This window comes from Sardina pilchardus, chromosome 6 (genome assembly GCF_963854185.1).
Source record: "Sardina pilchardus chromosome 6, fSarPil1.1, whole genome shotgun sequence".
Taxonomy (NCBI): Eukaryota; Metazoa; Chordata; class Actinopteri; order Clupeiformes; family Clupeidae; genus Sardina; species Sardina pilchardus.
Window position 1 is genome coordinate 11,927,777 of NC_084999.1, and position 25,902 is coordinate 11,953,678.

The window sequence follows — 25,902 nt, forward strand, 5'->3', positions numbered from 1 at the left end:
ATCATCACCTTAAACTGAATTGCTGCCAAAGATGGAGAGGAGCACCCAGGAAAAAATGAAGGTGTCGGCCAATCAGAGTGGCCAACGGTAGGTTATCTGCTGGTGCCCTCGCTCGTCAGAGGAAAGACCACACTGAACCGTCAAGTTAGTGCAGCCAGTGGCACAATACAAAGCCACGAGGGATCAAATTATCAAGTCGTTAACGGGTTTTTTTTGTCGTTATGTCGCCGTCCAGCATGTACAAAGCCCTTCTTTTTTCCTTTGCCATCTCCCTGCAGCAAGACTTTGCAAAAGCCAGCGATGTTCTCGAGCTAGGAGACGCCGACTTTGATTACATTGCGGCCGAGCATGATACCATGTTGGTAGAGTTTTTCGCCCCTTGGTAAGACACGCACGTATGTATTTGCAGTATGAAATGTGTTACTATAATTGTAGTGTTCCCTATGGATATCATCTCCCGCATAGGCCATCGCTTACTTTATATATTTTATGTTAGCGAAGTGGCTAGTTGAGTGAATGCTAGTCGTCACTAAATGTAGCTTTGCAGCTCCTCGGACTTACATAAGGGCATATTTATTAAGGGAGAATTGTAATGACGAAAAATTATCTTCCAGTTAAGGTATATTTTGTCAGCGGATGATATTCATGGGGGGTGTTTCAGGAAAGACCGTCATTTGACAAATGTTACCTGTTATCATCCTCCACTTTCGCTAGGTCTGTAACACATTGAACAGTCCACGAAGGTGGCATCTCTGCTTTCAAGGGCTCACTTTAGCCTACTAAACACCATTTTAACGTTGCTCATTTCACTACCAGTCATTGCAATGGTTTACTTCCTATTTTACCTTACAAATTGATGGCACAAAGATGCATTTAGGCTGCAATAGGCTTTAATCGCACTTTGAGGGATGTGTGGAGGTAGGTACTTCATCCCGAGGGAAATACAGTGCCTATAGAAAGTTATCATACCCTTTTGAAATAGTTGCTTTTTTTGTCTTACAGCCTGAAATCAAAACCCATTTTTTAAAAAAATCTTTTCCAGTTTTATTTACAAATGTAGCTGTACAACATCAAAATAATGAAAAAAAAGTCAACAGTTCTGAAAATTAATAAAAAATTAAAAACTAGAATAACAGGGTTGGAAAAGTCATCATACCCCTGACTTAATACTTTGTAAAGCTTCCTTTTGCTTTCATTACAGCTATCAATCTGTTTGGATATGTCTCTATTATAGCTTTGCACACCTAGATAGGGGAATATTTGCCCAATTTTCCGTGCAGAAATGTTAAAATTTCGTCAAATTCTGTAGGGAATGGCGATGGACTGCTCTCTTCAAGTCAATCCACATATTTTCTATAGGATTTAAGTCAGGGCTCTGACTTTGCCACTCAAGGATATTCACCATCCTATCCTTAAGCCACTGCTTTGTTCTTTTGGCAGTATGTTTAGGATTGTTGTCGTGTTGGAAGGCGAATGACCTCCCCATCCTCAGCTGTTTAGGAGAGGGACGCAGGTTTTCCTCAAGAATTTTGGTGTACTTGGCAGCATCCATTTTCCCTTCTATCCTGACCAATTGCCCAGTCCCCGCTGAAGAGAAACATCCCCAAAACATAATGTTGCCCCCACCATGCTTCAAAGTAGGTATGGTGTGTTTTGGGTGTGTTTGGGTGTGTATACTGTGTTTGGTTAGCGCCTGGAGCTCAGTCCAAAAACTTCAATCTTAGTCTCCAAAAAGTTCGATCTTAGTCTCATCTGACCATATAAGGTTTTTCCACATGGTAGCAGAATATTCCATATGTGTTTTTGCACTGAACTCCAAGCGCAATGTTTGGCGAAAACCAACACAGTACACCACCCAAAACACACCATACCTAGTGTGAAGCATGGTGGGGGCAACATTATGTTGTGGGGATGTTTCTTTTCAGCGGGAACTGGGCAATTGGTCAGGATAGAAGGGAAAATGGATGCTGCCAAGTACACCAAAATTCTTGAGGAAAACCTGCGTCCCTCTCCTAAACAGCTGAGGATGGGGAGGTCATTCGCCTTCCAACACGACCATAATCCTAAACATACTGCCAAAAGAACAAAGCAGTGGCTTAAGGATAGGATGGTGAATATCCTTGAGTGGCAAAGTCAGAGCCCTGACTTAAATCCTATAGAAAACATGTGGATTGACTTGAAGAGAGTAGTCCATCGCCATTCCCTACAGAATTTGACTAAATTTTAACATTTCTGTACGGAAAATTGGGCAAATATTCCCCTATCTAGGTGTGCAAAGCTATAATAGAGACATCCAAACAGATTGATGGCTGTAATGAAAGCAAAAGGAAGCTTTACAAAGTATTAAGTCAGGGGTATGATGACTTTTCCAACCCTGTTATTCTAGTTTTTAATTTTTTTATTAATTTTCAGAACTGTTGACTTTTTTTTCATTATTTTGATGTTGTACAGCTAAATTTGTTAATAAAACTGGAAAAGATTTTTTTTAAAATGGGTTTTGATTTCAGGCTGTAAGACAAAAAAAGTAACTATTTCAAAAGGGTATGATGACTTTCTATAGGCACTGTATAGGCATCCATAGTGTACAACACATAGTTAAACACAACACTGTAGAGTTGTAAGATGATGGTTGTAGTGTGTGCCATGCATGGATGTCGTTCATAGTGAGTTTATCACCAATCTAATCTAATATCAAATGCAAAAAGGCAATCTGCAGTAGAAAGTATACAGAAAATGGAGGGTGCCTAGTGAAACATCCCAAAATGTGACATTGTCTGGGTGGGTCTTCCCTGTCTTTATACATTTCTTTTTGATGTTCCTTTCATGATGTCTCAGGTGTGGTCATTGTCAGAAGCTTGCCCCAGAATATGAAACCGCCGCGACACAGTTGAAAGGCAAAGTGCCCTTGGCAAAAGTGAGTTTTGTATACCTATGACACGGAATGGTTGACTGCAAGTTGCTAGTACAACCCCAAATCAGAAAAAGTTGGGATATGGTGTGAAATACGAATAAAAAAAAAAACAGAATGTAATAATAAGCACATCTTGTAAACTCATGTTTAGTGACAAAAAGGACACCGACAACATATCTAATGCTGTCATCATAATTGCCTTTGATTTACTGTTTTACGTAAGATTTGCATTCTTATGCATTCTTTATTGAAATGAACATTGCCCTTATTGTATTGGGTGTGCTGGCGGCGCAATACTGTTCATTTTAGCTGTTCAAATTTGACAAATTTTACTTCTTGCTCCTTCAGGTTGATTGCACGGTGAATTCTGAAACTTGTGGACGGTTTGGGGTCAACGGGTATCCCACTCTTAAAATATTTCGGAGTGGAGAAGACTCCTCTGCGTATGATGGTCCACGTTCTGCAGGTACACCTTCAACTATTCTTAATTCCAGGGGCGGGGGCTGGGGTACATTAGCCTGGAGACCAGCCTAGGTCCATTGGCAAACGTTTATTTCCTGGTTTGTGGACGCTTGTCTGAAGTTTGAATTCATTGGAGTTCAATCACTAAAGTTTGATAATGACGTATGATAACCATGGGGCACACAATAATAGGCTTGAAACTCAAATGTAATCGGCCTTGGGAACACCCTCTGTTCGCTGATTGGGAGGAGATGCACTTACTGGAGTAAACGAAGCTGAATCAAGCTATACCAGATGGAGTATGAAGAGAAATGTAAATGAGCGGAAGTATGTAGTCAGGTGGGGGGCCAGGCTAGGGGTACATATCCTCCAGGAACTTCCTACAGGACAATAAGTAATCTTAGATTGACCTTTTCTACTCACAGATGGCATTGTAAGCTACATGAGCAAACAGGCTGGGCCGAGCTCCACCCCATTACTAAGCGATGAACACTTGGATGCTTTCATCAACAACTTTGATGCCAGTGTTGTAGGTGAGTTTGTCTCTTTACATCGTTACGTCATCTTTCAACATTCTTCTCTTGGCAAAGCTGGCTGGAGAGAGGCCATAAAAGGCCGTGGAGCCGTCTTGTCGACACGTTGAAATGTTCTGAAAAGCAAGTGTGCATGCTGAATTCAGTGAATTGTGAACTATTTTGATCTGAACAGACGTGTTGGAACTTTTTTTTTTTTTCCATGCTGTCTTCCAGGTTTTTTCTCGAGGCTTGAGAGCACGCAGCTTGCGGAGTTCCAAAAGGTGTCCGGTGCCTTGAGGGACAGCTATCGCTTCTCCCACACCACAGATCTGGGCCTTGGACACAAGCATGGTGTGGAAACAGAGTAGGTCAGGGAATGTGGTGGTATGGTGGATTTACATGTAGTCATCTACAGAGCGGTAGATAAAACAGGGTGGCGACACTCCCATAGACCTCCATAGGAAAAAATGGCAGCGCTTTTTCCAGGCTATTTCCTCGTTATGGGACTTTTGGAACTATGTACAGCCAATCTCTTGGTCAGTAGTCAATGACTTAATTGATTACACCTTCCAGCATCCAGAAGTACATCCCACCCTGCCACGATTCAGCCATTCAGCACAGGTTTATTGTGAACTTTTGATCGTGTTGCGGCAAAATCAAAGAGTGTCGCAACTCTCGCTTTCTATGTCTCTGGTCATATAATGATTGCACCATTAACTTGCAGACTGATTTGCTATTTTTTGTCTTTTTCTATGTGTCCTTCTCTTTCCCTTAAACGAACACACGTTTAGGAAAATTACTACTTTGATAATACTATTATGTAATGTCAGGCAGTAGTGACATTTCACATATTTTTTATTCCTACAGTTCGGTATTGCTCTTCAGACCACCAAGACTTAACAGTAAATTTGAAGACAATGTAGTGAAATTCACTGGTTCTATTTCATTACCAGTGCTTCGCTCCTTCATCAAGGATAACGTGTAAGTCTGATAGCTTTGTACAAACTGTTGCTTTTGTCTCCATGTCCTCTCTCCATTTACATCACAATGATCACTTAAATTGTAGTGATTACCTTGAATACCTTTTCGTGTTAATGCTGATGTTCTCCTCTTTTTAGGTTTGGCTTGTGTCCTCATTTGACTGCAGAAAACAGAGATAATTTAAGAGGAAGAGACTTGCTTGTTGCATACTATGATGTGGATTATCTGAGAAATCCTAAGGGTACAAACTATTGGAGGAACAGGCAAGTACTGCTTTTTATTTAACACAGTATTTGTAATAACATTTGGCTTATGCAGTACTATAGTAGTGGAACTGTTAAAACAGTGCTGGTTAAGGGCAGGATGAAGATTTGCTTAAGTTTGCTCAGCTGAACTAAACAGAATGATTTGACCTGTTCACCCCTTCTTCACAAGCAATACATGGAAAGGTTGTTTGAAAGATCCCCTCTTCCTGTTAAAACATCGTAAAAACATAGAAAAACATGTGGCTTGCTCAGAGGTGCTGTCTTCTCCTCAGGGTCATGAAAGTGGCTGCTCAGTTCCAGTCAGAAGGGCTGAGCTATGCTGTGGCAGACAGGCAGGAGTTTCAGGACGAGCTGGAGGAGGAGTTTGGGTTCGGGGCCTCGGATGGGGGGGAGCTGCCCCTCGTAGCCATCAGAACGCGAGAGGGCCACAAGTACACCATGCAGGAAGAGTTCTCGTAAGTTCTCAGTGCGGCGAAGGCCTATGTGCGTCCATCCATTGTTTTTAAATTAGAATTTGGACCGTTTACTGTCGTAAAACAATCGGTTCTACCTAGCTCGAGTTGCTGCACCCAAGTGCTAAAGCTGCCTGGCAGCTACAGTGCTAAATGAACAAGAGGCATAAACATGCCTCCAGAGTGTAGCAGTTTTCGTCCCGACAGTACTCGGTGACCTTGAGAAACACATCTATGTGCAGCCGTGGCCTACTGGTTAGGGCTTCGAGCTTGTTACCGGAGGGTTGCCGGTTCGATCCCCGACCAGTCCACGGCTGAAGTGCCCTTGAGCAAGGCACCTAACCCCTCACTGCTCCCTGAGTGCCGCTGGTTGGGCAAGCAGCTCACTGCTCTGGGTTAGTGTGTGATTCACCTCACTGTGTGCTGTGTGTGTTCACTAATTCGGTTAAATTGGGTTAAATGCAGAGACCGAATTTCCCTCACGGGATCCTCTTTAAGTCCATCTTTACAGCAGAAGATGGCATACATTCTTTCTCAAATTAGTCGCGTTCTGCCTGTGCAGTTTGACTGTGGTACTGCATTATGATATTATCAACCCTCTGCAGGCGAGATGGTACGTCCCTTCAGCACTTTTTGGAGGATTTCTTTGCTGGTCGGGTGAAGAGACATATTAAGTCTGAGCCTGTTCCTCAATCCAATGATGGCCCTGTCAAGGTCTGTATTGGTCCTTATATGTGTACTATATTTCATCACTGGTTCCCCTCTTTGCAGCATAACATGATTCATGGCTAGGTAATACTTATCAGTATTGACCTTATCGACGTGGTTGAATAATTGGTCTTTCATTTAATGATAGCAAAGCATGTGAATTCCTTCTGTACAGTGGTAATTGTTGCAATGCATCACAGCAAAAAAAAAATATCCAATACCAATACCAATGTAACCAAAATGCTACCAATACTACCAATACCAATATTACAAAAATGCTGTTTCTCCCTGCAAAGATGTGCTTTGATTCAAATGTACCAATGTGTCTCCTTTGAGGATAAAATTAACTTTGTATTTGTAACCTATATCTTTCTTTCAGATGTGTAGTTTTTACATGAGGGAATTGACACACCTAGACATGTAATGTTGAATTATCTGACTGTTATTGCCTATCTCAACAGGTTGTGGTTGCAGAGACATTTGACGACATTGTAAATGATATGGAAAAAGATGTGCTGATTGAGTTTTATGCTCCATGGTGTGGTCACTGCAAAAGCCTTGATCCTAAATACACTGAACTCGGGCAGAAGGTGAGATCAGAACTTTACGGGAACATTGTAGAGCTATTCAATATCAATTTTCATTTTCAAGGAGCGTTGAGTTGTTCATCAGACTTGTGTGTGTCAATTCTGTATGTGGTGTTTGTTCCTGTAATTTGAATACTGTGCCATCTCCTTTGAATTCAATTTAATTTCTTGAATGTTTTTTGCTGCTCCAGCTCTCCAATGACCCAAATATTGTAATAGCCAAGATGGACGCCACTGCAAATGATATTCCACCTCCATATGATGTTCAGGGGTAAGATTTTCCAAACCCAATATCTGCCTCCCTATACTCAGGTCAGAGATCTTTAGATACCTGCGCACAGAGATTGACCACCACCTGTCCTTCACACAGTTGTGTGGGGTGTATAAAATACCCAATAGTGCATGAAAGGTATAAAACAGAAGTATACCAGTCACCTATTGAATCGGTCCTCACTTTCTTGAATTTCCCCTTGGTGATCAATAAAGTATCCATCTATCTTTTTATATCTTATCGTGGTACAAATTACTGAGAGAGAAACAATAAAAGAACTGACAAGAATTAAGTATGCAACCAAAACAGTTGGCACCTCAGACCTTTAGTCGTGTAGTGGAAAGACACTCGGGGTGCTTCTCAACCTCTCTCCTTGATGCTCGTTCCCACTGATCTATAACTAACATTGACTGGATAGACTATCCCATTGTTGCCGCCCCATCATTCTTTATCTAGATCAGTGGGAACGAGGACAGAGAATGTGTAAAAAGATGAATGAGAGGCACCCTCAGACTCAATCACAAAGGAATCCTCTGCATGAGTACTCATTTCTACTTTCCTTTGAACACTAGATTCCCTTCAATATACTTTGCACCTGCAGGACAGAAAGATCAACCTTTGCGATATGAGGTAAGTTGTAATCTGTTCACCAAATTGCATACATTTTACATACATACAAGTTTCCTACATACATTTTACATACATACATCTTTTTCCCCTTAATATAGGGAGGCCGTGAGGTTAATGATTTCATCAGCTATCTTGAAAAGGAGGCTACCAATTCCCTTGTGTTAGACAGTGCAAGGGAGGATTTGTGAAACAAACAGGATAAAAAGAACTTGTGAAAAACGATCCTTGGGATGTTGAATTTTTGTGGACTTTATTGAATGCAACAAATACACCATTCAGAGATGTGAAAAGTTAAGTCTCTGCACTACGAGAAGCACTGAAACAATAGCAATACTGAGGATAAGACAAATGTAGACATTGTAAGAAAGCCCTTTAATCTCTTTTACAGTACACAAGAACCCAAAGTGACAGGTTAAATACTACTGAAGCTCAAATACAATTGCTGTCGATCTGAATTGTGTATTTTACACCATGCGTCATCTTTTGTCTGCTCTTCATTCCTCTGGGACTTCACATTTCATTAGGCCAGAGATCCTCTTGCTCATTATTACATGAATGTCATGGCTGAGTTTTGAAACTTCTTTTATTGTAAAAACATCTGGAGTTACTGATGTTCAAATGCAGACAAATGTCGTAAGAATCTAGAGCTCTGTCCATAGAAAATAAAAATGATTTTTGCCACTGTCACTAATTGACTTTCATTTCATTTGTATTGTGTGGAATGTTGTTAAAAGTGAGACTGTCCCTTTTCACCTTTTCAATCAGTGGGTTTATAAATTAATTCTAGATATTAGAAACCCAGATACGGCATTGGGCTCTAGAATGTAGACAGTATTTGGAAATATTGGCTTTTTAATTTCCATTAATTATGAGCCATAATGATCAAGATTAAAACAAAAAAGGTTTAATATAGCCTACTCTAGTCTAGATTCATTACACAAAGTCAATGAACTCCACCTTTTTGAGATGCACCAGTTTGACCATATATTAATGAAAACATACTTCCATTGACAACACGCATATTACGAAAATGAAAAAGTGAGTGACATTTGGTCATGTGGTGAAGTAAGTTTAGTTTAGTTTAGTGTTTCGCTGCTGGATGACGTCCTTGCCAGGCACCCACAAGTTAACGTCACGTGCAAAGATCAATAATAGTAGGCAAATATGTTATACATTTCATAATAGGAAAGAAAATGCTGCAATACGTTCGACAATAAGCGTATATGGAACAACGGTAAATATAATTCCTGTAAGTACAATGAAAATGCATCGGCAAAGGCATCATCGGAGTTCGGTTATCGCGTGTTATTTATTAGCATAGCCTACTACACAACGTTAGATACTGTATCATACAAACAGCTGGGAATCGTGTTATTGACAAGCATTGAGGTAATGTTGATTATTTGCCGTCACCGGCGTGAGGAAATATGCCGCAATTTGATATTTCTGCGTCTGCCCTTATAAGTTAGTTGTCCAGTACGTCCAGCGCCTGTGCGACTGTGTACCTCTGAAAAAGCTCCGGCGAGAACATCAAGGATGTTTGTATGTTCCGTCTACATTTTCATTTTGATGATAGAAGATTTTAGCCATTTAAAACGTATAGCAGTATGTTTTTGTATTCTCGCTACAAACATCCCACAACTCTGTCGGGTAACATTTAAGCAATACGTAGGTCTGCCACACTTCGCCTGGTTTTAACTTTACCAAAATCGCAAGAGCCAGCCTTGCGAGGTTCATTACTTGAACAAATCCTTTCACTAGCAACTCCAGGTCAGAGTTGGTAAATAAAGCCAAAGTCCAAGCTACCTATCAAATAAAACTTGTATTTAGAAGACAAGGATTCGCACTAACGAATACGAAAGAACTGATGATTCACATGGTAAAAAAGCACTTCACATATTTAACTATCAATGAACTTCCATTCAACAAGTAGAGGGGGGTGCACCGTTCCTGGAGGTACTGCAATACCAGGTCGATGCGTGGAGTGGACGGAGCAAGCCCCTATTCCATCTCCCAGTTCCAAAAATCAATTTAATATATGGTCCCCGGGTAGGGGACGTATCAGATATTAAACTGATAAGAACAGATACTACACTTGATCTTAGCCAAAAGGCCGAGAAGCGATACCGATGTCAACCACTAATGAGGGACTACATTCTCCGGCCCAATTTTCACGATTGCGGCGTTCATAGTAACTGGTACATATTTTTTTACCGGAACACCACAATGGTCACGTTTTTCCATGTCAATGCCTAATACACGTTTAAAAGTCACTCTCTCACTTTATAATTCGGGCTTTTGAGCAAATGCTTTTAATACAGGGTTGGTTGAGGCAGGCATTCAGCCAATCAGAAGCGAGTATATGGAAAAATGAATATGAATATAATTTAAGGGAACGTTTATGGAGAGTCTATGAATCACAGCCGCTCATCGCATAGTGGGTGCAACAAATGGCTGTGGATCTAAGTTTACGTAAATCGTCTTACAAAAAATAGGTCCAATTTGAATCGTCGAATAAATACGGGCATACTTCCACCTAGTGGATAAAAGTGGTATGGCAATGTAAATACAGCATTGGTCAGATTTCAGACTGTCATACTGCATGTCAAGAACTCCTGAAATCATATACCAAAGCTCGAATTAAACAGCGTAAACGCACTAGCTTGAGAAATTCACCTCTGAATAAGTATGATAAGGCAGATTCAGGAATCCTGTCTATGTTTACCCAAAACTCAACGTTTAGAAAGTGTTTGGATTCTTACCAGGCCTACATGACAAAATACATAGGATGAGGTGCTGTATATCCTTACAGAAACAACATGTGCAACATGAGTATAGTGCAACATGAGTAGCCTATATTAGCCACTGCAAAAAAATGCATTTCTGTGATAAAGCACAGGTACATTGTTGGTTTTTAATAAGTGGTGGTCTGCAGTTCTAGGGTGGGAAAGCTGGCATTTAACCTCAACAGCCAATAAAATTAAATCCTTACCATCCATGCTGCTCTGAGCAAATTATCGATTTCCTATTTACAGAACTAGAACTGCATTCAAACACAAGATTGCACGTACTACAAGCACAGTGCAGATAGTGAGGACATATCATAATTACAATGCATTGTCTTAAACAATTGTTTAAGCACTATGTTAAGTTAATGTACATATCAAAGACTTATTTTCCCCAAATTTTACAGAAATAAAGAACAATCTCAAACTTAATCATTAGATCCCAGCACATTTTAAAGAAAGGGACCGTAAGCGAGAGGCATTGATGTCGGTCCCACGGACACCGTGACGGTCTCGGCATAAAACAGCAAGTTTTTGAGCAACACATCACAAACCTTGTATGAGGTTGAATCACTAGTATCAGAGAGCCAAACTGTTTACATTTGTGGTGGCCAATATAGACTACCAATCAAACTGCAGGGGCCTGACAGAAGTTCATGACTTACGATTCTGACCTGCAGAGGTGGGACCAAGTCACTGTTTGGCAAGTCCCAAGGAAAGACAAAGGGCAAGTCGAGTCCAAGTCACATCAATGATGTCGGGACTACAGAGCCCAGAGTCCGACGGAGGTGGAGATGCTCTTTCAGCTTTGGGTGGATAAAGCTCAAAGTCAATTATGTGCCAAATGCCCAAGTCACTACATACATGTGTGTGTGTTTTGTGCTTACAGCTACCATCAGTGAGATGTGGGCCAGCCAGCAGTGACACCTGGAATGCTTCCAGGACCCACCAGGCATGAATATGTATCGGCTGGATCGCATAACCACCATCAAAGGTGTGGAGATCCCATATTGTAAGTGCTTGCGTGGAAGAAACAGCTTGGAGAAGTTCGCCCACATGACTCCAGGTGACCTAGAAAACACAACAAATACTTTCTTGCACTCAAAAACAACACGCACACCTCCTTACATCAACGCTCATCAACACAACAAATACTTGCACTCAAAAACAACACGCACACCTCCTTACATCAACGCTCATCAACACAACAAAAACTTGCACTCAAAAACAACACGCACAACTCCTTACATCAATGCTCATCAACACAACAAATACTTGCACTCAAAAACAACACGCACAACTCCTTACATCAACGCTCATCAACACAACAAAAACTTGCACTCAAAAACAAAACACACAACTCCTTACAAAAACTCTCTCTCTCTCTCTCTCTCTCTCTCTCTCATACCATACCTGAGGCGCATTCAAATTTGGCAAAAAGTGGCGAACGTTCATGTTGAACGTGTTCTCTTTGAACAGTTCAATTCGAATGTTTTGGTGCCAACATTCCATTCTAACGGCAATTGCATTGTTACCTTCGTCACACTCAAGTCCAGTTCTACAGTATGTTCGGAAGAACTACCTCCTAAGGCTATTTGCAATTGTTCACAAACATTCGCCGAAAACTCAAGGCTTAAGGAAAACTGTTTGCAAACGTTCGCCTATGTTTGCCAATTTGAATGCACCTCTGTTGTTGTGATGCACCTGCAGGTGTCTGCTGTGCTGCGTGGCCCTACCAGGTCCACTGGATCAGGGGCATCGCACGGTGGGATGGCGGTTGTGTTTTGGGGCAGGGGTCCAGAGTCTACTCGGTGCCACTCATGGACCGCCTCAACACTTGGTGCCAGCTGCTTTTCGGCTAGGCTGACCAGCAACGAGACGGCCACCGTCCACCCGCCAGCCTTTGTGAGTATCCGTCTCTAGCATGCTGCTGAACCACAAAAACATCTTCATATGAACATTTATAGACATATAAATATATATATAAGACATTCATATTAGACATTTATTTTAGAAAGAACATAGCATACATCTGAAGTTTCTCTCTCTCTCCCTCTCGCTGTTTTGCAGGATGGCTGCAGTGCCAATCCCCTCCCTGGGTTCCAGGAGCTGGAGGTCTTCTGCGCTACACTGGTGCAGCTTGGGAGCGCTGACCAGAAACTACAGCCCACCGCCGCCCAGCACGTCACTCGATGCCTGGAATGGGGTGGAGGAGCACGACAAACAGCCGCAGTGGTACCACCACCAGCTGTGCAGAACCCACTGGGGCAACACGCTCTACTGTAGGACCAAGAGGGATGACCTTCGCGACCCTGCCCTGATCCAGCGGGTGAAGGTGGCCAGGAGGAGCGCGCCGACCCAGCAGGGCATCAGCCCGCAGGACAACCGACTCATGTGCTGGCCAGTGTCCATCCTGCCGGTCCCCATATCTGCCCCCGTGCTGCCCCTTCCCCAAGCCAGAGCCGAGCCAGAGCTGGCGGGAGACCAACCCACCCAGGTTGGTGTAAAACTCTTCAGGGTTCAACCCGTCACCCTCCAAGGGTCTTGGCAACAGAGTTTACAGGAACTTTGTTCACTTTGTCAACGGTCATAGATGGCTTGGAGGACTGAGCGAATAGCTCGCTGCTCGCTCCGGTACGGCTGCTAACTTACTAGTGTCGCAAGTAGCAATATGGCTTCTCACCTAAGAATTCATCACTGATAGATAATTTTGTATGTTTGTATGCAAATGAAAACAAGAACCAGTGAATTCCAAATGACAACACAATTGTATTATCTTTGCAAAGAGAGAGGATACAACAAAAAAAGGTTTGCACCAGACTCTGATGAATTATGTCCAGGACCTCCTTATATACAGGAGTTTACGCAAATAGGGTCTCTAAGATGCACTTTGCCACATATTTTCACATGGTTGAAACTGCAATACTTAGCCCTGGCTTTTTTTTTGTCCAGTGAGTACGGTGGCCGAGAAGGGCCAAACGCGCTCAGTTAGAGAAAGTAGTTTCAAATACAAAACGATGCAAATTAACAAAAGAAACGTGGTACAAATGGAAAAAAAACGCACTGCAAGAAACAAAAGCAAATGCATCTTCATGAAATGCGCGGCAGATAGAGAAACTATGCAAAAAACAAAACGATGCATCTTCATGAAATACGCTACAGATAGAGAAACGATGCAGAATGCCAAACGCGCTGCAAACAGCTCCTACAACGGAAGTGCTCCAAAACTCCAGAGGGCGCTCTCACCGTGACAGCGCCATGGAGAGGCAGGTACACAGGAGGATGACGAGAAAGATAGAAGAACGTCGCAATCAAAAACTGTTAACAGATCGCAAGAAGTAGTTGCAGTTACAGCGTAGCAAGGTAATGTGACTTTTTAATTTGTTTATTTATGGTCTTATCTTTGTTTAACAACGTTCTTCTATCTCTCTCATCATCCTCCTGTGTGCCTACCTCTCCATGGCGCTGTCACGGTGAGAGCGCCCTCTGGAGTTTTGGAGCACTTCCGTTGTAGGAGCTGTTTGCAGCGCGTTTGGCATTCTGCATCGTTTCTCTATCTGTAGCGTATTTCATGAAGATGCATCGTTTTGTTTTTTGCATAGTTTCTCTATCTGCCGCGCATTTCATGAAGATGCATTTGCTTTTGTTTCTTGCAGTGCGTTTTTTTTCCATTTGTACCACGTTTCTTTTGTTAATTTGCATCGTTTTGTATTTGAAACTACTTTCTCTAACTGAGCGCGTTTGGCCCTTCTCGGCCACCGTAAGTGAGACATGTGTAAGAGGGGGAATATTTTTAAACAGAACATAACTTCTGTTCTCAATAACAAAACAGAACTTGCGGGTTACATTTTGGGCCTAGTGAAACTTTCATCTCCCCTGGTAAATCAGGTGTTTTACACAGACCAAAATATTGCTAAACATATCAAAACATTGCTGATACACAATAGCATAAAAAGATTGCTGGTACATAGGAAAACAAAAGAACACATTGTTCAAAGGATCTATCAAATATAAGAGTACATGGTTACAAAGAATATGATTTTACATAACCTTGTATCCTTAATTACAGTATGGAGTTAGTTTCATTACTCAATACAGTTTTCATTCATCAATGTAGAGGAATACATTTCATTAATCATTCATTATATTTAATCACACATAGTATGTTTTTTCAGATTATCAATATGTATGTGAATACATGTTTCAACAATTTTTCAAACTATCACCCAAATCATTGTGTTACCATGGAGAGGGTAAGCAGATAACGTATAGGTTTAGCATAAGATGATGTCATAAGTTCAGTGCTATAGCCTACAGTAAGTACCTCACAAACATATCTGGTAAGGCCGTTAGCGTAGTAGAAGATGAAAGAGTGACTGAATGAAGGATTTGTGGAAGTGTCATCATGATGAACAGAACAGTAGCACAGACTGATTATTGTTCGTTAGCAATAGCACTGCCGTTAAACTTTTGGGTGGCTGGCACAGTAATACAATGTAACAGCAGCTGCAAGACATTTTTACTTAAAAACTCCATCATGTGAAACCATGTTACATTAGTACGGTGGTATCAAAGATCCTTCATTAGTGAAATGGCTAACACTGTTCATTTTCCACCTTATTCTAACTACCGTAATTTCCCGACAATTGGCCGCGGCTTATACATTGATTTTGCAAAATTTCCTCAGCTATGAGGTTAATACAGGGGGCCAGTTAATATGGTGTTAATATGGTTTTGTTCTTTTTAACTTGCATGAAACACTGTCCTGCGGCTTATATGCGGGACCCTATGCGGCACAATTCGGCTTATATGCGGGAAATTACTGTACAGTATAAACCACAAACCAAGTTATTCTTTCTGAAACACTAGTATCCATTCTGTTCTTATCTGTAGGCTGCATACCTTGCAACCCTGGGAGGTTGCAACCCCGGGGATGTGGTGAGGAAGGTGCTGCGCCACATTACGGAGGACCAGTTTGCCCAACAATTCAACTGGCTGGGACAAGGGGGGAGAAAGAAGGCTTTTGCAGTCTTAAAGATCACGGCTGTGATAAGAGGTGTGTAACCAAATCACTCCATTGCTGACATAAGTATCTTGTGGTTGCGCTCCGCTCTAACCCTCTCTGGTGGTATGTTAGCCCTACAAATTACATGTGGGTGTTATCAGACAACCTGATATTCCGCTAGGCTTGATTGACAGATCGGAATGGTCTATTAAAACCCTATTTAAAATCTAGAGTTACCATAGTTTAGGCCTAAACCTATTTTATTGCTAAAGATATGATGCCTTTTAGAATGGTGTAGAGGCCAGGATTTTATGCGTTTGTTAAAGCGCTGGCTCCAAAATATAAAATTCCTCTGAGAAAGTTTTTTTTTTAGAGAAAGCGATTCCAAAGCTCTGCCTAAAGAACAAGGCTGGGGTCATGAGCTTGTTGCAAGAAGGGGAACATTTTGATCTTAGGACGAGTGTGACAGGCCACCTATGAGCTTAACAACTGATTTTTCAACAAATGGATGAGAGCTGAAATCAGCCTGCCTTGAAACTGCATCACTCCCCCTCGACCACACCAGTGAGAACATCAAAAAGACATTTAACGATCTGTTGGAGGAGCGGGTAATCAGCAAGAATGCAGTGGTGAACGTGACAACAGGCAACGCTGCAAACATGAAAGCTGCATTCAAAACTGAAACGAAAACAAGTGACCATAGACCTTTGCTAAAGCCCATTCAAGTCAAGAGAGCGTTCTACTTGCAAGAGCTGTATAATAAACATAACCAATTACATTGTGTGCTTTCAGGTTTGTGGAACAACATGCTGCAGTGGCTGCGACACTCATGGCAGACCGGAAAACCAGGCACCTTGTGCTCAAAGGGGCATTTCTCTCAACCCTTGAAGACACAGCCAAAGTCCTCAAGCCACTAAGAGCCTTCACTGACTCAATGTCTTCAGAGACTTGCATCTCTGTCTCTGCCCTCAAACCAGTACTCTTACATCTCACAGAGAATATCCTGGCCATGGAGGATGGGGACAGCAATCTAGTGGGCAGTATGAAGAGTGCCATCAAGCAAGATCTTCTGTCCCGTTACTCAGATCCAAATATAGATGATGTGGTCATTATGACATGCGCCCTTGACCCTCGATTTCGAGTTTTGTCGAAAACGTGGACGTACTCCATCTTCTTAACAGAGAGGTAGAGAGTGTGGAGGAAGCTGGCACCAGTTCAACTGCTGGAGAACCTCAAGACATCGCTCAAGCCAGCTCTGCATCGAAGGGAATTTCTGGTCTCCTCAAAAAGACAATGAGAAAACAGCAAGAGGATAGAGAACAGGACTACACGTCTGAACAGATGCTGACCCTAGAAATGTCCAGGTACTCTTCCATGCCTGCAACTACACAAGAGGATCCACTGAAATGGTGGAAAACCAAATCAAACCCAATTTCCCAGGCTGGCCAAATACATCAGTTCGGGAGGCGCCTCTCCCGCTCTGGTGGCCTTCAGCCATTGGACGTAGCTTCTCCAGGGACATGAGGATCTGCCCCTGCTCACTGGCCATGTTGGTGCACCATTCTGCAGTGCCTTTCCCATCCCCAGACAATTTCTTGCCGATCTGAGAACAGATTAACATTGACAAAAAATTAGATATTTTTTTGGTACACTGTTGGCTTTTGTGTTTTAGCAAGGTGGTGGTGTTGTTGTTGATTTACCTTTTTGGTGGAGTCATACTTCAGGACTTTTCCAAATGTCGACATGATCTGGGTGCGATAATCCTCTATATTGTCTGCCTCTGCAATCATTGAGGCCTTCCGTAGCAGTTTTGCTGATGGTGGCTCTGCCCTTGGTGGAGGAGGTTGAAAGGACACACTCAAATTCCCTGTAAGCAGAGAAAATATACACAGATACAGACCTCATTAGTGATGGAAAAACTCATTTTCAGAAAGGACAGTAGCATTAGAGCTTATGTCATCTGTTACAATGAAGGCTTTCTGTTATGTCTGTCTGCCCTGTCTCACTACTGTAGTCTTCGCCTGAACACTGAATGAAAAACAAAATCTGACTTACTCGTGATCTTTCCAGGTTCATTGCACTGGCTGAGGAGGGTGGTATAGAGGTCCTTCCTCTGCAGGTAACTCCTCGCAATGGCTCTCCAGCACCTGTCTCCACACCTTGGACATTGTGTTGCCCTCAGTACGGACCCTCAGCAGCCGCATCACCTCCTTGTCCACACCACGCCTGAAATTAGAGCACAGTCATTCAATAACCTCGAATCTTCATGTATTGCAATGATTTAGAATTCAAATGGCTGTGAAATGATGCAGACTCACTCACCGTAAGATAAGTACAGCAGGGAACACAGCCCTGTGAGCTGGGATGAGCTGGTCCATTATGCATGCCTCCCATGACAGGAAACGGCCAATGGGGTGTTCTTGTGACTCTTTAGCCGCTTTCCTCCATGCATTACAGGCCAGCAACTCCGTCAGCATGGAGAACCAGCCAGACATTCCGCAGATCTGTCTGACTGTGTGGGAGTATCCACAACGGTACAGATAATGCGGTCTTACTGCCACTTGCTGGGCACTCAAGCCTCTTAATGTTTTGTCAATGTTAATCTGTTCTCAGATCTGAACGAAATTGTCTGGGGATGGGAAAGGCACTGCAGAATGGTGCACCGACCTGGCCAGTGAGCAGGGGCAGATCCTCACGTCTGGTTTTGTCAACCCCGGTTTAGCAAAGTAACCCTGGGTTACATCTGGGTAGGTTGAACTTCCTTCGTAGAACAGGCCCAAGGAGGTAAGTTAGGCCCTGTTTTTTTTCTGTAATTTCAGATGAAGTATGAGGGATGGCACAGGATGTGGGAGTCTGCTAGCTACGGTCTGCCCACACAGGATCAGCAGTGGCTGAAGGAGGATGAGGAGCGGGGACTCTTCCAAAAGCCCATGTCTTACGTAGACAAATATGGGAGAACGCGGTGGAGGAGAGTCCTCAAAGATGACCGAATGTGGTTTTACCCATCCGAGACCCCTGGCGTGGTAGGGGGGTGAGTGCCCTCGGCGGACGGCTTTTTCAAGAGCCGCGTGCGTTTTTGGAGACCGGTGGGTGTGTAGCGGTACGGTCTTTGCTGCCACAGGCCTGAGTGTCCTGCGAGGGACAAGAACAGCGCGTTCCTCTACAGTTGTGGGTATTCGAAGACCGTCTGTCAGATCTGTGACGTCGGGGGCTGGTACTCCATGCTCACGGAGGTTCTGGCTTGCAAAGCCTGCCGGAAAGCTGCCAAGGACTCCGAGGACCACGCCATCGGCCGGTTCCTGTAGTGGGAGGAGGGCGTCTTGCGTCAACTCACCCCAGCGCACAGAGCCGTATTTCCACCCGTTACAGTGAGCATAATTCCACAGTGATTTGAATTCTTTATTGACTGTACAATAACATATCTGAGATTGACTGCCAATGTGTTGTGATTTCAGGCGTGGTGTGGACAAGGCGGTGATCCGCCTCCTGAGGGACCGCACCGAGGGGAGCACGATGACAAAGGTGTGGAGGCAGGTGCAGGAGTTGTCTGGTGACGGCAAAGGCACTGCTGAGTGGTGCACGAACGTGGCCAACGTGCAGGGGGCAGATCCTCATCTCGGTCCTAACCTGCGAGGAGTCTTTGGACAAGATGAGGCCGATGGCTGAGGGGCTCATGGCGAGGTATGAGAGGGCAGGAGAGGCACCGCCTGAACTGTTGTACGTGGACCGTGGCTGCTGTCGTGTCCTGGGCGTTTCCTCAGAGGAGCAGCTGTTCAGCGGATGGGCAGAGGCAGGGATGCTCGTTCGTCTGGATGTGTTCCACTGGATCCACTGCTTCAACGCCACCCTCAGGACCGGCCACCACATGAAGCACTCTGAGTTTACTGCTCGTCTTCACAGCCCAAAAAAATGGACCCTCTGATGCCTGTCCTGTCCATTTTGGACAAAACAGTGCCTCAAGATAGGCAACAATGCCTCCTAAGGGCATCTAAGGAGGCCAAAGCTGTTAGGCAGCCCCATCCGGTACAAGGTGACGATGGGTTAAGAGACCCCAAAACAGCTTGGGAAGAAGGTAATACTGTAGTTGGGAGTCATAGATGTGTTTACATCCAGCCATGGTAATTAAAAGCAGGGCACTAGAACCATTTGTGCTTACGTTGTCTTTAGCTAAAAGGAGATGCCGGATGGTCACTCCAGACCCCACCGAGGTGCAGTGCCTGGACCAGCTGATGCTGACCTTTGGGAAGTACAAAGGGAAGAGTTTCAGATGGCTGGCTGAAAATGATGTGGGGTACATTAAATAGTAAGTATGCCACAGTAATTAGTATTACAGTGTCTATGGCTGTGTATTCCACAAAATAACACTGTTATTCAATGCTTTAGTGTCCTTGATCGCCATAGCACGGAGTGCCGCCATCCTGAGAGGGGTCCCGTTAATGACCAGTGGGTCAAAGACCATCTCGTGAAGTATGTGCAGCTGTTCCCTGCCATTTCCTGCCACCTGGAGGTAAACGTAGACCGGGCGATCTACGGACAGGGACGCTTTAGGTCCTTTACCTTCCAGGAGATATGGCAGTGGTATAGTCTGCACAAACGCCTGCACGCCGACCCCTAACCTGGCAGTGATCATGAGCGGCGGATGGCCCTGGAGGCACACACGTCCGTGAAGCAGTGGCTGGCCATGAAGGAGGAGGACATCAGCGCAAAGTCCTTGAAGAGGTTCAGACAGTATATCCTTGACAAGGAGGTAAGTTAGGCCCTGTTTGTAGTAAAACAAAAAGGACCATGCATGATCAATATAAACTTCAAAACTTGACTTGAAAAATTCAACTGTATATTACAGAAACATCAACAGGATACGGCTGCCTCTTCCAGTGCCCCAAAGGCCTCTGTTGCATCGTCCGCCTCCATCTCCGCAGCCCCTGCAGCTGTGTCCACCACTGCCTCGGTCCATCCAGCCTTCAAGGCCCCCGCAGCTGTCTCCACCACTGCCACTGTCCCTCCAGCGTTCAAGGCCTGCCGGCTGAAGGAGAGGCTGTACTCTCTTGAGATAATGCTTGAAACTGACAAAAGCACGACAGAAAATGATTCTTTATTTTTAGTGTGTGCCAAGTGGGTTTCACTTTATTTGTTTGTTTTCTGTACTTTCAGATGAGTCTGCTATCCACGGTCTGCCCACACCGGATCAGCAGTGGCTGAAGGAGGATGAGGAGCGGGGAATCTTCAAGAGCCGCGTGTTTTTTTGGAGACCGGTGGGGGTGTGGCGGTACGGTCTTCGCTGCCCCAGGCTTGAGTGTCCTGCGAGGGACAAGAGCAACGCAGTTCTCTACAGGTGTGGGTATTCAAGAACCGTCCGTCAGATCTGTGACGTCGGGGGCTGGTACTCCATGCTGACGGAGGTTCTGGCCTGCAACGCCTGCCGGAAAGCTGCCAAGGACTCTGAGGACCACACCAACACCTACTGTGTGTGTCTTACAGGAGGACGTCTGCACTGACAACCCTCTGCCTGGGTTCCAACAGCTTGTGCTGCTCTTGTAGAGGTCGGCTTGACTGACCAGAAGCTGCTCCTCACCACTGCTCAGCGCAACCGGGTCCTGGACGCATGGAACGCTGTTGAGGAGCACGACAAGCAGCCACAGCGGTACCACCAGCTGTACCGGACCCACTGGGGCAACACCCTCTACTGCCGCACAAAGAGGGACGACCTGGCTGACGCCGCCGTGGTCCAGCGGGTCAAGATGGCCAAGAGGTACGCGCCAGCTCAGCAGGACATCAGCCCGCAGCACAACAGGCTGATGTATGTGCTGGTCAAGCTGCTGTGGCTGCGTTCGCCTCAGGCCCCTCACTCCAGCCCTGAAAAGGTGAGCATCCTCAAGGCCTATGAGAGGATCCAGCACTGGGTCTTGGTGGAGGACCCGGTCCTCTGCAAAGCTGGTATCCCTCTGCCAAAGTTAAACACCAAGACCGTCAGGGATTTCATCCGGCAGCAGGAAAGGTTGGTGAACTTGCACGCCACCAGGCAGCCAGCAGTCACCTCTAAGACCGCCTCTGTGTCTTGTGCGCAGCTGCCTCCTGCTCCCCGCCAGCCTGACGTGCTCCCTCCACCCGACTACCCAGTCATGGAGTACGTGCCCACTCCAAGCACGGCCGGCACAAAGGTCTTGAGGGGTCGGACCAACCTGCTGGTCAGACTCTGCCTGTTTCCATCAGGCCAGCTGTTCAGCAGCCGCCGCCCTCTGGACAGGTAGGATCGTCATGGTCCCGATCCACGCACTACAAGCGGACGCTTGTGGCAGACCACCCCACCGAGCTGGGCGTGAAACTGACGAGGGTGCAGCATCTCCCGACCTGCAAGGTATGCAGGCAAACAATCCAGGGACACAAAAAGTAAAAAAAAAAAAGACATTCTGCCCTGCGATCAACCGTTCTCCCTCCAAGGGACTGGAAAACAGAGCTTTCAAAAACTATGAGCACTTTGTCTCTGTGGTGGACGGACTGGAGGAGTGAATGGCCGGCCCTTTGTAAATAGTGTACATAGTTCTTGTGTTGTGTTACTATTGTACGTTCTTTGTTGTTCTGTGCCTTTGACTTGCACCTTTTGTTCTCTGCACTGTTCATGCACTTTCTCAGGGCCCATTGTAAATAGTACAGTATATATAGTTCTTGTGTTCTCCACCTCCTGAGGGACCGCACCGAGGGGAACACGATGACAAAGGTGTGGAGGCAGGTGCAGGAGTTGTCTGGTGACGGCAAAGGCACTGCTGAGTGGTGCACGAACGTGGCCAACGAGCAGGGGGCAGATCCTCATCTCGGTCCTAACCTGCAAGGAGTCGTTGGATAAAATGAGGCCGATGGCTGAGGGGCTCATGGCGAGGAACGAGGGCAGGAGAGGCACCGCCTGAACTCCTGTATGTGGACCGTGGCTGCTGTCGTGTCCTGGGCGTTACCTCAGTGGAGCAGCTGTCCAGCGGATGGGCAGAGACAGGGATGCTCGTTCGTCTGGATGTGTTCCACTGGATCCACCGCTTTGACGCCGCCCTCAGGACCGACCACCACCCCAAGTACGCCGTCTTCGAGTCGGCGCTGTCTGCTGCGGTCTTTGCGTACAACAAGGACGACATGGCACTTCTTCTGCACGCGATTCGTGCCGGGCACGCGACCAGGTATGCCTTCCCTGACCGACGGTGAGCTCATGGAGACGCATGTCACCAAGCGCGACCTGAGCCACTACGTCAGGAGGATCACTGTTGGGGCCCAGGAGACGTTTGCGCGCATCCAGAGTGCCATCGACATCCTCAAGGGCGGCGCTGGGATGGACGAAAATCAGGTCCATCTTTTCAAAGACGCCGCAGCAGGGGATCATGTGCGGGCCAACCAGCAGAAGCACCTGGAGTGCATCCAGGATCCACCGGGGCGGAACATGTACACCGTGAAGAGGTACGTCATCCGCAACGGTGTGAGGCTCCCACACTACACCACCGTGAGGGGGAGTAACAGCCTGGAGGGCTTTCGCTCCTTCTTGCCCCGCATGATCCCGGGCCCTCACTGTGCTGCCGTACCCTTCCAGGTGTACCTCCTCGCCGGCATCGCTCGCTGGAACTCTGACAGGGAGTCGGCGAGTGTCAGAGGGCAAAAAGGAAGGAGGCACATGGTGTACCGGTCTCCTCTTGTCCACCGCCTGAACCAGCGGTGTCAGGAGCTGTTTGGGGAGGTGGAGGAGGTGAACTACAGGCCTCCTGTTCCGGCTGGTGATGAGCGGATAGGACTGGAGTACCTGTTTGGTTTGCCGTGGTCCCAGGCTCCCACGGCAACTGCTGCTGCCTCGTCCTCGTTGTCACAGGCTCCCACGGCAACTGCTGCTGCCTCGTCCTCGTGGTCCCAGGCTCCCACGGCAACTGCTGCTGCCTCGTCCTCGTTGTCACAGGCTCCCACGGCATCTGCTGCTGCCTCGTCGTCACAGGCGTCCACGTCGTCCTCTCAGCCTCTATCTAGATCAACGATCTACAAAAGAAGAAAAGATGAGTGTGCAGGGTCTGGACCGCCACGCCAGATGAAAGCCTACGCCTGTGCCCTCTGCGGCCAGCTTACACAAGGCCACAGAAAGTACAGGAAGAAGACCTTCTGTGAAGCTTCAAAGTCCTCCCCATCAAAGGACTTTTCTGGTCAGACATTTGAGACATTTGGGGACTTTCAGAAGGCAGTTGACAGTCTTTTGGGTCAGTCACAGGCCTCTGAGTGAAGTGTACATACTGTGTATGTAATACTGTAAATAGTTTTGTATTTTACTTGTACTCTACCATTAAGTGTGTGTGTTGTGTGTGTTGTGTGGGGCCCAGCGGGCAGTCAAGCCCTTTCTGTCAGGCCCGTGAGACGCTCCAGGAGGCAGAGGACGAAGGCGATGATGAGGTGGAGGAATCCCCAGTGGATGCAGAGGAGGTGGAGGAGGAGGAGGAGGTTGATGCAGGCTACACCTCTGACGGAGTCGGGGTTGGTACAGAAGCTGAAATTCAGCTAGAGGTACTCAGCTGCACATCAGCCCGTGCCCCAGATCCTCTACATCGACAAGGGCTGCTGCAAGGTACAGGGTCTGACGGCGGTGGAGACGCTGTTCCAACCTTGGGTGGACGAGGGCATGGTGGTGAGGCTCGACATCTTCCACTGGCTCCACCGTTTTAACGCCGCTCTGCGGACAGAGGCCCACTCCAAGTACGCGGCCTTCAAGTCTGCGCTGGGCGGGGCGGGGCGGGGCGGTGCTGGCCTACAACAGGGAGGACCTCCAGCTCCTCATCACGGCTGTCTTAGCCAGAGACCCGGCGACCATGGAGGTGGTGACTGACGAGGACGTGGTCCGCCGTTACATCTCTCGGGACCAGCTGAAGCATCATGTCCGGCGTGTCACCCTCGGGGCCCAGGAGACGTTCCGTCTGGTCCACCTCCTCATCGGCTCGATGAGAGCGGCGTCAGCCTCTTCAAGTCCCCTGGTACACACACACACACACACACACACACACACACACACAGGTGCGCACAACACTACAGCTCAACATGCATGTTTGTGTGTGTTTGTGTGTTTACAGCTGCCATCGATGAGATGTGGGCGGCCCAGCAGCGACACCTGGAATGTATCCAGGACCCCCCAGGCATGGTCATGTACCGCGTCGCCCACACCACCACTATCAATGGCGTGGACCTGCCCTATTACAAGAGCCTGCGTGGGAGCAACAGCCTGGAGGGCTTTCACAAGTCGTTGCCCCACATGATTCCAGGTCCCCACTGTGCAGCGAGGCCTTACCAGGTCTATTTGATCAGCGGTATCGCCCGGTGGAACTCCGACCGCAGCTCTGTCTTTGGGGGAGGAGGCCGGCACCACCGTGTCTACTCGGCGCCGCTGATCCACCGCCTGAACGCCCGCTGCCAGCAGCTCTTTGGCGAGCCGGTGGAGCGAAACTTCAGGGCCCCGGCTGACATGCCGTCTGAGGAGCTGCTCGGGCTTGAGTACCTCTTTGCTCAGAGCACAGGGGAGGCCTTCTCTCTGGAGGGCATCATCCACGACGGTCCTGGGCCCGAGGAGGTTGTTCAGCCTGGGGAGGCTGACCCAGACGTTGACGAGGCGTACGAGAGCGAGGGGGAGGACCATCCTGATGTGGAGCCCCGCATCACGTTGACCAGCAGCGAAACTGCTTCGGTCAATCCTCCTGCCTTTGTGAGTACAACACCTACTGAAAAGCTGGTATCCCTCTGCCAAAGATAAACACCAAGACCGTTAGGGATTTCATCCGGCAGCAGAAAAGGTTGGTGAACTTGCACGCCACCAGGCAGCCAGCAGACCGCCTCTGTGTCTTGTGCGCAGCTGCCTCCTGCTCCCCGCCAGCCTGGCATGCTCCCTCCACCCGACTACCCAGTCATGGAGTACGTGCCCACTCCAAGCATGGCCGGCACAAAGGTCTTGAGGGGTCGGACCAACCTGCTGCTGGACACGCCGTGATGAGGCGATGATGAGGTGGAGGAATCCCCAGTGGATGCGGAGGAGGTGGAGGTGGAGGTGGAGGAGGAGGAGGAGGAGGTGGAGGAGGACGGCGATGCAGGCTACACCTCTGACGGTGAGGGTGACACACTTACACCGCTCAGTAGGAACATCTCCCTCACCGACCAGGCCGTGGCTGCCGAGCTCGACCCCTGTGTGGAGGACGTGTGCGGGCCCAGCCATCTGCCGGGGTACGAGCATGTGGAGGAGCTGAGCCGTGTCCTGGTCGACATTGCCTTGGAGGAGGGGAAGCTTGCCATCACCAACTCCACCAGGCAGAGAGTCATCGCTGCATGGAACAAGC

General features: G+C 46.6%; 3 protein-coding genes, 1 long non-coding RNA gene and 1 other non-coding gene across 5 annotated transcripts; 3 read left to right on the forward strand and 2 right to left on the reverse strand.

Annotated features, from left to right (window-relative positions):
* The first annotated feature begins 85 nt into the window (after positions 1 to 85).
* Positions 86 to 8,470, forward strand: LOC134082612 (protein disulfide-isomerase A3-like). Its single transcript, XM_062538446.1, has 13 exons — positions 86 to 382; positions 2,836 to 2,914; positions 3,260 to 3,377; positions 3,799 to 3,906; positions 4,123 to 4,252; positions 4,756 to 4,869; positions 5,007 to 5,132; positions 5,408 to 5,590; positions 6,193 to 6,301; positions 6,757 to 6,885; positions 7,074 to 7,153; positions 7,726 to 7,783; positions 7,882 to 8,470. The coding sequence occupies exons 1-13, from the start codon at positions 222 to 224 to the stop codon at positions 7,969 to 7,971; spliced, it is 1,485 nt and encodes a 494-aa protein (XP_062394430.1). The 5' UTR covers positions 86 to 221; the 3' UTR covers positions 7,972 to 8,470.
* A 1,247-nt stretch (positions 8,471 to 9,717) lies between these two features.
* Positions 9,718 to 9,908, reverse strand: LOC134083489 (U2 spliceosomal RNA). Its single transcript, XR_009939733.1, has one exon. It is a non-coding gene; the product is annotated as a U2 spliceosomal RNA (small nuclear RNA).
* A 4,430-nt stretch (positions 9,909 to 14,338) lies between these two features.
* Positions 14,339 to 20,106, reverse strand: LOC134082613 (uncharacterized). The gene is made up of 4 exons (XR_009939642.1): positions 17,897 to 20,106; positions 17,630 to 17,800; positions 17,275 to 17,441; positions 14,339 to 17,177 (listed from the first exon to the last, which is right to left on the reverse strand). It is a non-coding gene; the product is annotated as an uncharacterized LOC134082613 (long non-coding RNA).
* A 504-nt stretch (positions 20,107 to 20,610) lies between these two features.
* Positions 20,611 to 21,937, forward strand: LOC134082044 (uncharacterized). The gene is made up of 2 exons (XM_062537678.1): positions 20,611 to 20,906; positions 21,053 to 21,937. The coding sequence occupies exon 2, from the start codon at positions 21,313 to 21,315 to the stop codon at positions 21,820 to 21,822; it is 510 nt and encodes a 169-aa protein (XP_062393662.1). The 5' UTR covers positions 20,611 to 20,906; positions 21,053 to 21,312; the 3' UTR covers positions 21,823 to 21,937.
* Positions 21,938 to 23,752: 1,815 nt separating this feature from the next.
* LOC134082614 (uncharacterized) lies at positions 23,753 to 25,582 on the forward strand. Its single transcript, XM_062538447.1, has 2 exons — positions 23,753 to 24,555; positions 24,652 to 25,582. The coding sequence occupies exon 2, from the start codon at positions 24,666 to 24,668 to the stop codon at positions 25,323 to 25,325; it is 660 nt and encodes a 219-aa protein (XP_062394431.1). The 5' UTR covers positions 23,753 to 24,555; positions 24,652 to 24,665; the 3' UTR covers positions 25,326 to 25,582.
* Positions 25,583 to 25,902: the final 320 nt, after the last annotated feature.